The sequence below is a fragment of the Eutrigla gurnardus genome (genome assembly GCF_963514095.1).
Source record: "Eutrigla gurnardus genome assembly, chromosome: 1".
Taxonomy (NCBI): domain Eukaryota; kingdom Metazoa; phylum Chordata; class Actinopteri; order Perciformes; family Triglidae; genus Eutrigla; species Eutrigla gurnardus.
The window spans coordinates 36283391-36295247 of record NC_139915.1 but is presented as its reverse complement, the minus strand read 5'-3'; the positions used below and the strand labels follow the sequence as shown (position 1 = coordinate 36295247).

The window sequence follows — 11857 nt, the reverse complement described above, 5'->3', positions numbered from 1 at the left end:
ACAGGATACATATAACAACACGGTCCTTCTTAACAACCCCTGAATCCCCGGAGACTCCACCCACAACTGGTTCTGGACCTCTGTGATTGGTTACATCAGATGTCAGTTACCTATAAACCAATACCTTGACACTCTCTAGAGACACACACACACACACACACACACACAATATTGTTTATTGTTTATTGTTTATTATGGATCCCCATTAGTTGTCGCAGAAGCGGCAGACTAGTCTTCCTGGGGTCCAATTAAAATCTGAACATACAAACAATTAGTCATCACTCAAATACAGTAAAAGTAGTGACAAAATTCCAAATACATAGCAACAGTCAAACAAACAAAGAAGTGGGCATCTGGGCGCCTCAGAGCGCAAACACCTTCATCAAAACATAATTCATTGAGCGCCAAGCCAAGTCAGAGTCCCGAGTTCATATTTAACATAAATAAAAATAGGATTTAATTTGCCTCTTGAATTCCCTCTTCACAGGTATAACACGAATGTGCAAAGGGAGTATATTCCACAAAGAAATGGACCTATAGAAGGATGTCCTCCTCATTGCATTACTCCTACAGTGTGGTAGCACAACTAGCCCTGCTATAGCTGCGCATTGAGGTCACGTGCATGAAATGGAATGCAAGGATTGTCTCATATCATTGGCCACGTGGGGGGGGAAAAAAATCAGATTTTTAAATATGTAATCACAAAAAAGAATGTATTTATTTTTCAATAGACAGCTCTTTGTAGGAAGAATGAGTAAAGCTGAGAAACCACACCTTTATTTGACCCATTTGGGGCAAAGATGTGATGCAAAGGGTGCCTGGTAAGTGGAGAGTTCCAAGGTCCTCCATGTGTTTTCATGGATGCACACAGTTGGGGAATGTTGATAGCAATGATCTTTCTTACATTTACCACAAATACTGTTTTATTTACTTTTTACTTTGAGGTGAAGACGGATCTGAGGAACAAGTTACAAGGAGACCATTTGGCCACTTGTATGTGGATCAGCATAAATGCCCCCCCATACCCCAATTTAAATACAAAAGAGCCTTGGAGCTTTATTTTGAAAAGCCAAGAAAAATGAAATGCTCAGCTGCAGAGTGTAGTTTGTGCAAATAGATCTGGCTTCAGCTACTTGTTTGAATAAATCAGGTTAAATCAAGATGTCTTGACTCTGTTGGTTGTTATGTCATAACCCCCCCCCCCCCCCCCCCCCCCCCCCCCCAGCGTTGCTGGGTTACCAACTCAGAGCACCACTGCTATAAAACATCGAGGGGAAACACTGGTAGAAAGTACAAATATGAGTTTGAACATGTCGGGAGGAAAAGTACAAAGTTGTCTGAAACATAAATACTCAAGTAAAGTACAGATACAGGAAAAGTCTCCTTAAGTCCAGTAACCACGTATTTGTACTTTGTTCCTTCCATCTCTGGTGAAATGTGATTTAGGAACGAAGACGAGCTCTTCTTGTCCTGGTTCTTGTTTGCTTGTTTACTCCGTCGGCTGCATAGCTGTGAAGTTATCCAGTTCACCAGCCGTTTGTGCTTTTGACTCACATCTAGAAAACTGGGCTCATGTGGGACACGCCTGATCTCCAGTCCCTTTATTTCCTGTTCCAACTAAATCTAGTCATCAGGACGGTTACTAGGTTTAGACTGTAATGACGCAGCTTCAAGGGGGCGGGGTCACAGAAAAGGGGCAGGGCTAATGTCAATCAGAAGCTGTCAGTGACGTATAGGATTCTGACTAAATGAATGTTGAGGATATAAATCAGTCATAAATAATCATCAAATCATGTTTGTGATTCATTCAAGCAACAAAATATGCATCGAGTTGTTGGAATGTGTTTTGGTTTGTTGGTCTCTAGTCGTCCCACTTTCTCAAATCTGATGCTAATGTGGGACAGCATGCTTTGGGTCATCTGGGACAGTCATGGAAGCTCTCTAAACGGGGAAAGGTGCATTCAGGGACTTCCTGAATCAAACCAGGAAGGAGAAACTACCTGCAGATGTCAGACAGGGCTTCATGGCAAATACAGTCGGTCCCGGTCTAAACACTGATTGTCTAGATAACTAGCACATACTCAGCTAGCTCTATAGCTAGCAACATTAGCCTGCCAACTAGCCCAGTTAACTCCTTGGTCTCATGCTGGTAGACAATGTTCTGTTCTCTCGCTCTCTCTATCGGATTCATGAAGCTTAACTAGTGAGAATCTGAAATCTAAATGTATTGTATCAGGATGCAGGAGCAGAGACCAGACTCCCCTGGACCTGGACCTGGACCTGCACCCAGCTGTGTGTCCATGAAGAGTGACTGGTCTATGGGTCACCCTCCTCTTCGTTTTAAAGCTGAACAAGCTGCTGATGGAAGGTAAGAACTGAACCTGAACTCTCCTTAGAGGATGAATCAGGTCTAGACCAGCCCCCTTAAACAGTCACTCAGAGTCCACCAGCCCTGAATCCTGCAACCCGTCAGGTCTTCTGAGCCACGATGATGTGAGAGAGTGACAGTGTCGTGTTTCACTGAAACTCTCACAGAAAGGACCAATTAAATGTTTTTTAACTGGGATTAAACTACAAAATAATAAATATACAATCAAACCTTAAAGAGACAGTGAGGAGAAAACCTTCTGAAAGAAAAGACTCATAGACGCCGAGAAACCTTAAGAGTTAGAGAGAGGCTAACTTGGCTAACGTGAAGGCTAACGACATAGAGAAGTAGCAGCGAGGCTAAGCTAAGCTAAGAACAAAAAGACTCCAAACCAACAGACACCAAACTCGAGCACCGTCTTCCTCTCACTCAAGGGAGGTTGTAGAGTAGTAAAGTAAGACACTTTATATCCAGCAAACTCTTATTTTAGGTGTTAAGGTAACTGATAATGCCCGAGGACGTGTCTATTATCAGGAGGTAATGGACTACGTGGAGGCCAGAACCGTCCGATGCCCAGTGGAGAGTTAGCAACCAAAATGTTAAGGTTTTTAAGAGTCATAACTCCGTTTTCCCATCATTGTCACCCCATACAGTTCTAATGCAACGGAAACGTTGTCCACTGCTCCTACTGTGAGTGTAGTAAGGGTTTGAATCTCTGCACTGAGGCCGATTAGATACGCACGTCGATGCGCTGCCAGCGATACGATATTTTAGCGATACATGGAATTTTCTGGCGATACGATGCGATACACCTCACCCTCTTCCCGATGCGATACTTTGCGATAATCTTTTAGTTCAAATCAATGCGATACGATGCGATTCAACATGAATAAACAAAGATAACATTTAAATAAAAAAATAAGATGCAATTCAGTATGGTACTATAAAAAAGATTAGCTTTTATTCCTCTTCTTTTTGGCACAGTAACAACTTTTCAAAATCAGGCCTTTTCAAATGTGCTAGAGTTGACTTTGAGTCTAACTCTGCAACAATAAAAAAAAACAATTACTCTCAATGACTAACTTCAAGTGACACTTTCAATAGTGCATCAATGTTTGTCCATATCCCTGTCTGCCACACATATGAACTCAATAGGAAGTGGGCTAATGCAATAATGAGGAGCAGAACGTGCTATTTCTATATGAATAAATACTCCATGTTGCTTGCATTATCTGTGACCAACGCAGGCTTCTTGTCACCAATTTTCCACTCTCGGGTAACCTCACGGAATAGTTCTGCAATATTCGGTCCCGTGTGAGCTTCACGGAACACTCTGGTCTGGAGAACGACGTTTTGCATTTCCCAATCCATGTCAATGTGGTGTGCCGTCACTGTTATATATGAGTCAGTGGCACAAGACGTCCACCCATCCACTGTTAGGGCAACTCTCTGTGCACTGGTCAGCGACACAACAATCTCATCTTTCACTTTTTTGTACAGATCGGGGATATGTGTGTCAGTGAAGATGGATCTGTCTGGTATTTTGTAACTTGGTTCCAATACGCGGATGAGGTGTCTGAAGCCCTCGTCTTCCACAACGCTATATGGCTGCATGTCTTTGGATATGAAGTAGGCGATTGCCCTAGTTATAGCCATAGCGCGGGCACAGCCGTCTGCAAGAGGCTCCGCATAACAATCGACAATACTTTTCTGCCCCTGACCTGGTTTGGTGGAAGCGGCGGGAGGCGTATCGATGATCTGATGTATTCTTTTTAGTTGGGTCTGCATGTTAGTTGTGCTGCCCTTGTACGGCTTTGCAACACGGCAGTGTTTGCAAATAACGGTCGTTTTGTCCAGCTTTCCATCTTTCTTGTAGAATCCATAGTGTTTCCAAACATAAGATTTAAGATCTGGAGGTGCATTAAATATAGGCTGTGGCGCGTCCACAGTGCTGCTGCTGCTCACGCTATCCTCCATGTTTGTTTACTACTACTAGTAGTCTGTGTGAGTGTGTGCCTCCTCGCGGCTTCCGTCCGTGCTCAAAGCAAAACGCGAAACTAAGAGAGGTGCGTTCATTGCGACTGGGAATCACGGGACAGGGTGAAATTTAACATGAAAAACACGGCGCCTGCATCGGACTTTACATAATTACCATCAGATTTAACCGATGCAACCCAAACGCACCGATATGAATCTAGATTTCACCCGTCAATTGTATCGATGCGGGGTGAATGAACCGATGCACTCGCATCGTGCACGTGGGTATCGATGTATCGGTGGATCTCGGTGAATCTCCACACCCTTAGAGTGTAGCACTAAGACGAGTGTTCACATGTCCACGTGGTCTCATGTGACCCAGATCCATTCAAAGTATTGATCCTGACACTAGCATCAACTCTCAGAAGCTGTCAGTGACGTATAGGATTCTGACTAAATGAATGTTGAGGATATAAATCAGTCATAAATAACCATCAAATCATGTTTGTGATTCATTCAAGCAACAAAATATGCATCGAGTTGTTGGAATGTGTTTTGGTTTGTTGGTCTCTAGTCGTCCCACTTTCTCAAATCTGATGCTAATGTGGGACAGCATGCTTTGGGTCATCTGGGACAGTCATGGAAGCTCTCTAAACGGGGAAAGGTGCATTCAGGGACTTCCTGAATCAAACCAGGAAGGAGAAACTACCTGCACATGTCAGACAGGGCTTCATGGCAAATACAGTCGGTCCCGGTCTAAACACTGATTGTCTAGATAACTAGCACATACTCAGCTAGCTCTATAGCTAGCAACATTAGCCTGCCAACTAGCCCAGTTAACTCCTTGGTCTCATGCTGGTAGACAATGTTCTGTTCTCTCGCTCTCTCTATCGGATTCATGAAGCTTAACTAGTGAGAATCTGAAATCTAAATGTATTGTATCAGGATGCAGGAGCAGAGACCAGACTCCCCTGGACCTGGACCTGGACCTGCACCCAGCTGTGTGTCCATGAAGAGTGACTGGTCTATGGGTCACCCTCCTCTTCGTTTTAAAGCTGAACAAGCTGCTGATGGAAGGTAAGAACTGAACCTGAACTCTCCTTAGAGGATGAATCAGGTCTAGACCAGCCCCCTTAAACAGTCACTCAGAGTCCACCAGCCCTGAATCCTGCAACCCGTCAGGTCTTCTGAGCCACGATGATGTGAGAGAGTGACAGTGTCGTGTTTCACTGAAACTCTCACAGAAAGGACCAATTAAATGTTTTTTAACTGGGATTAAACTACAAAATAATAAATATACAATCAAACCTTAAAGAGACAGTGAGGAGAAAACCTTCTGAAAGAAAAGACTCATAGACGCCGAGAAACCTTAAGAGTTAGAGAGAAGCTAACTTGGCTAACATGAAGGCTAACGACAAAGAAGAGTAGTGGGGAGGCTAAGCTAAGCTAAGCTAAGAACAAAAAGACTCCAAACCAACAGACACCAAACTCGAGCACCGTCTTCCTCTCACTCAAGGGAGGTTGTAGAGTAGTAAAGTAAGACACTTTATATCCAGCAAACTCTTATTTTAGGTGTTAAGGTAACTGATAATGCCCGAGGACGTGTCTATTATCAGGAGGTAATGGACTACGTGGAGGCCAGAACCGTCCGATGCCCAGTGGAGAGTTAGCAACCAAAATGTAAAGTTTTTTAAGAGTCATAACTCCGTTTTCCCATCATTGTCACCCCATACAGTTCTAATGCAACGGAAACGTTGTCCACTGCTCCTAGTGTGAGTGTAGCACTAAGACGAGTGTTCACATGTCCACGTGGTCTCATGTGACCCAGATCCATTCAAAGTATTGATCCTGACACTAGCATCAACTCTCAGAACATGACTCATCAATATCATCAAAGCAAACTGATTAATGAAGCTTAACTAGTGAGAATCTTAAAGTGTATTTATTGTATCAGGATGCAGCAGCAGAGACCAGACTCACCTGGACCTGGACCTGGACCTGGACCCAGCTGTGTGTCCATGAAGAGTGGCCGGTCTATGGGTCACCCTCCTCTTCATTTTAAAACTGAACAAGCTGCTGATGGAAGGTAAGAACTGAACCTGGACTCTCCTTGGAGGATAAATCAGGTCTAGACCAGCCAGAGAAAAGTTAAGAGTCAGAGAGAAGCTAACTTGGCTAACGTCACAGCTAATGCCAACTTCTTTATTTATCCGTTCTCTGTCTCTAGAGACACACACACACACACACACGCACACCCACACACGCACACACACACACGCACACACATACACACACACACACGCACACCCACACACGCACACACACACACGCACACACCCCCATACACACACACACACACACGCACACACACACACACGCACACACACGCACACACACACGCACACACACACACACACACACAAACACACACACACACAATAGACAGCTCTTTAAAATAAGGTTAAATCGAGATGTCTTGACTCTGTTGGGTGTTATGTCATAACCCCCCCCCCCCCCCCCCCAGCGTTGCTAGGTTACCAACTCAGAGCACCACTGCTATAAAACATCGAGGGGAAACACTGGTAGAAAGTACAAATATGAGTTTGAACATGTCGGGAGGAAAAGTACAAAGTTGTCAGAAACATAAATACTCAAGTAAAGTACAGATACCTGAAAAGTCTCCTTAAGTCCAGTAACCACGTATTTGTACTTTGTTCCTTCCATCTCTGGTGAAATGTGATTTAGGAAGGAAGACGAGCTCTTCTTGTCCTGGTTCTTGTTTGCTTGTTTACTCCGTCGGCTGCATAGCTGTGAAGTTATCCAGTTCACCAGCCGTTTGTGCTTTTGACTCACATCTAGAAAACTGGGCTCATGTGGGACACGCCTGATCTCCAGTCCCTTTATTTCCTGTTCCAACTAAATCTAGTCATCAGGACGGTTACTAGGTTTAGACTGAAATGACGCAGCTTCAAGGGGGCGGGGTCACAGAAAAGGGGCAGGGCTAATGTCAATCAGAAGCTGTCAGTGACGTATAGGATTCTGACTAAATGAATGTTGAGGATATAAATCAGTCATAAATAATGATCAAATCATGTTTGTGATTCATTCAAGCAACAAAATATGCATCGAGTTGTTGGAATGTGTTTTGGTTTGTTGGTCTCTAGTCGTCCCACTTTCTCAAATCTGATGCTAATGTGGGACAGCATGCTTTGGGTCATCTGGGACAGTCATGGAAGCTCTCTAAACGGGGAAAGGTGCATTCAGGGACTTCCTGAATCAAACCAGGAAGGAGAAACTACCTGCAGATGTCAGACAGGGCTTCATGGCAAATACAGTCGGTCCCGGTCTAAACACTGATTGTCTAGATAACTAGCACATACTCAGCTAGCTCTATAGCTAGCAACATTAGCCTGCCAACTAGCCCAGTTAACTCCTTGGTCTCATGCTGGTAGACAATGTTCTGTTCTCTCGCTCTCTCTATCGGATTCATGAAGCTTAACTAGTGAGAATCTGAAATCTAAATGTATTGTATCAGGATGCAGCAGCAGAGACCAGACTCCCCTGGACCTGGACCTGGACCTGGACCTGGACCTGGACCCAGCTGTGTGTCCATGAAGAGTGGCCGGTCTATGGGTCACCCTCCTCTTCATTTTAAAACTGAACCTAGCTGCTGATGGAAGGTAAGAACTGAACCTGAACTCTCCTTAGAGGATGAATCAGGTCTAGACCAGCCCCCCTTAAACTCAGAGTCCACCAGCCCTGAATCCTGCAACCCATCAGGTCTTCTGAGCCACGATGATGTGAGAGAGTGACAGTGTCGTGTTTCACTGAAACTCTCACAGAAAGGACCAATTAAATGTTTTTAACTGGGATTAAACTACAAAATAATAAATATACAATCAAACCTTAAAGTGACAGTGAGGAGAAAACCTTCTGAAAGAAAAGACTCATAGACGCCGAGAAACCTTAAGAGTTAGAGAGAAGCTAACTTGGCTAACGTGAAGGCTAATGACAAAGAAGAGTAGTGGGGAGGCTAAGCTAAGCTAAGAACAAAAAGACTCCAAACCAACAGTCACCAAACTTGAGCACCGTCTTCCTCTCACTCAAGGGAGGTTGTAGAGTAGTAAAGTAAGACACTTTATATCCAGCAAACTCTTATTTTAGGTGTTAAGGTAACTGATAATGCCCGAGGACGTGTCTATTATCAGGAGGTAATGGACTACGTGGAGGCCAGAACCGTCCGATGCCCAGTGGAGAGTTAGCAACCAAAATGTAAAGTTTTTAAGAGTCATAACTCCGTTTTCCCATCATTGTCACCCCATACAGTTCTAATGCAACGGAAACGTTGTCCACTGCTCCTAGTGTGAGTGTAGCACTAAGACGAGTGTTCACATGTCCACGTGGTCTCATGTGACCCAGATCCATTCAAAGTATTGATCCTGACACTAGCATCAACTCTCAGAACATGACTCATCAATATAACCAAAGCAAACTGATTAATGAAGCTTAACTAGTGAGAATCTTAAAGTGTATTTATTGTATCAGGATGCAGCAGCAGAGACCAGACTCACCTGGACCTGGACCTGGACCTGGACCCAGCTGTGTGTCCATGAAGAGTGACCAGTCTATGGGTTGCCCTATTTATCTTAAAACTGAACAAGCTGCTGATGGAAGGTAAGAACTGAACCTGGACTCTCCTTGGAGGATAAATCAGGTCTAGACATGCCAGAGAAAAGAGTCAGAGAGAAGCTAACTTGGCTCACGTCACAGCTAATGCCAAAGAAGTGGATCTACACTAAGCTCAGCTAAACTAAGCTTGGTTTATATCGGAGCTACTTGAAAACCTGGTCCATCAGCATCAGACTCCAAGTGGGTCTGACCAAACTGGGTACTTGATGCGTTGGGAGACCGGTTTAGTCTAGGTAAAGGTAAAGGTAAAGAAATCCAGAGGAATCAGGAACAGGTAACCGGTCAAAGTCCAGGAACAGGTACGAAGGGAGAAACAGACACGTATCAGGTCCTGGATCAGGCCAGGGTTCAGGTTTTCATGGGAAGCAAAGGCACCGTTGGAACTTTGGTATTTTTTTAACTTTAATCATCCATTAACAGACAGTTCAAGGCAAGCAAGCAGCAACCAGAGAGACAATCTGTCAAGTCTGTGTTAGAAAGACTCACACAAGAACCAACAGCAGCCATATCAAGTACAGTTCACCAGCTACACCATCTGGACCAAGACCTGAATGAGGTTTCTTGCCAGGGGTGGAAAGTAATGAGTTACATTTACTCTCGTTACTGTAATTGAGTAGTTTTTTTGTGTACTTGTACTTTTTTGAGTCATTTTTAAAATCAGTAATTTTACTTTTACTTAAGTACATATTGTTGGAAATAATTTACTTCACTACATTTGAAATAGCTTCCGCTACAAAGTAAAAAAGAAAAAAAATTCACTTGCACTGAGTCTGCGTGCCAGTAACTGTCCATCTGATTGGCTCTGGACAACTGCAGCGACAGAAGGTCAGAAACGTCGAGACGTTGGTGCTACAGAGGAGCTAGCTAAAAGACGATGGAGACGGATGGAGACGAGAGTGTGGATGGAGACACGTGTATCGATGGAGAAGGGTCGAATTTGGGACACAGAGACACGCACGGAGAACGTGAGGCCAGTCCCTGGCCATATTTAAAGGACTTATTTGAGTTCAAGTCCGCGAATGACAACAATTTCATCATGCAATGTAAACTTTGTATGCCGAAAGTGACGCAGCTATCCACCTACAAAAAGTCTGCTTCCAACCTGCGCAAGCATGTACAGGTAAGGTATCACCTCACGTGAAGCTAAATAACGTTACATGCAATTAATCATGGATCCATGCAATTAATAACTTTACTCAATCATGGTATGCTAACGTCAGTGTTAGCAGCCAGCTTTATAGTGCTAGTTAACGTTAGCTAACTTGGTAGTAAGCTAGTAAGCTTCATTTTAAACAATCAAATTTGACTCATACCTTAATTTCACACAAAATGATGCTAATATTGCTATGATATGCGATGAAAATTGCTTATGAGTGTTTTAACACATCGAAAAATATACCAAAAAGTTATTAAGGTTTGGCTAATAAAAAATCTTTTAGTGTTGTTCTAATATTGGGTCTCTTTAAAATAAAATTAAAGAGTATGGTCTAGACCTGCTCTATGTGTAAAGTTCCTTGATATGACTGTTGTTGTGATTTGACGTTATATAAATAAAGATTGATTGATTGATATATTGGTGAATGTTTTTCATTCAGTAATCTTATATGCAGGATAAAACCAGGTGATCTGGGACCACTCTTAAAGTCTGCCAGTGACCCATCCATGATATAGTCTACTCTTTCTACATGACCCTTTGAAAAATAGGAATGAATCTATTAATGTAAAAAATATTTTAACTGTATGTTTAATGAAAACATGGTTTTGATGATTTATATGATGATGTTTGTTTGTTGTTTGTTCACAGAGGAAACATCCATCAAAGATGAAGGTCTACACTGACCTCGCGGCAGCACGGAAGCGGACCCTGGAACCAGAAAAAACCCCAAGCAAGCAAGCAAAAATATCTGACTTGGTGGCAATGGGTGGAACCAAACGTGTGCCACAAGCAAAAGTTGACAAGGTTCTGATTAACTTCATTTGTGAAGGCCTTCATCCATTTGCTGTGGTTGAACAACCTGCTTTTAAAGAACTTGTATCAACACTGAATCCTCAATGCAAGATCATTTCCAGACCGACTCTCCGGGCCAGAATACAGGCAGCTTCCACTCAGATGAAGAAGGCTGTGGTGTCACACCTCAGTGGAGTCAGTTATGTTGCAACTACCACCGAATGTTGGACAGCACACCAGAGAAGTTTCATAGGGGTCACCTGTCATTGGATAGATGAAGAAACCTTGGAGAGAAGATCCGCTACACTTGCATGCCAGAGGTTGAGGGGGTCCCACACGTTCGATGTGCTAGCAGGTGCCCTTGATGACGTTCACTGTCAGTACGGGTTAAGGGGAAAAGTTGTAAGAACCACAACAGACAGCGGGTCAAATTTGATCAAAGCATTCAGCGTGTTTGGGGAGCAGAGCCCGTCCACGGAAGCCGAGTCAGACTCTTCTGAAGAAGAGCCCAAAGTCACCCATCAAGACACATTCAACATCCTGGAAGAAAACAACGGTCTTGAATACCAACTGCCTCCTCATCAAAGGTGCGCGTGTCACCTGTTAAACTTAATCGCCACAACAGATGCTGCCAAGGCAGAAGAACAGAATGATGCATACAAGCGGCTATCACGTGCAGCCTTTGGGAAATGCCAAGGACTGTGGAACCAAACAGGTCGCTCACATATGGCTGCAGAAACACTGGAAGAAGAGTGCAACCTCCAGTTCATACGGCCAAATCAAACACGGTGGAACTCCACATACATGGCTGTGGAGAGGATCAGAGAAATTATAAACCAGAAGGGAGAGGGTGCCATCAGGAATGTCTGTGAGAA

General features: G+C 43.7%; 1 protein-coding gene across 1 annotated transcript in view; it reads left to right on the top strand.

Annotated features, from left to right (window-relative positions):
• The window catches only part of LOC311018579 (uncharacterized protein), a 722019-nt gene that overhangs the window by 6001 nt on the left and 704161 nt on the right, over positions 1-11857 (top strand). The window contains exons 2-5 of the mRNA XM_084017608.1: positions 2237-2368; positions 5291-5422; positions 6300-6431; positions 8891-9019. Of these exons, the coding sequence (XP_083873734.1) occupies positions 2238-2368; positions 5291-5422; positions 6300-6431; positions 8891-9019 (524 nt within the window). The 5' untranslated portion in view covers position 2237. The remainder of the gene's footprint in view (positions 1-2236; positions 2369-5290; positions 5423-6299; positions 6432-8890; positions 9020-11857) is intronic.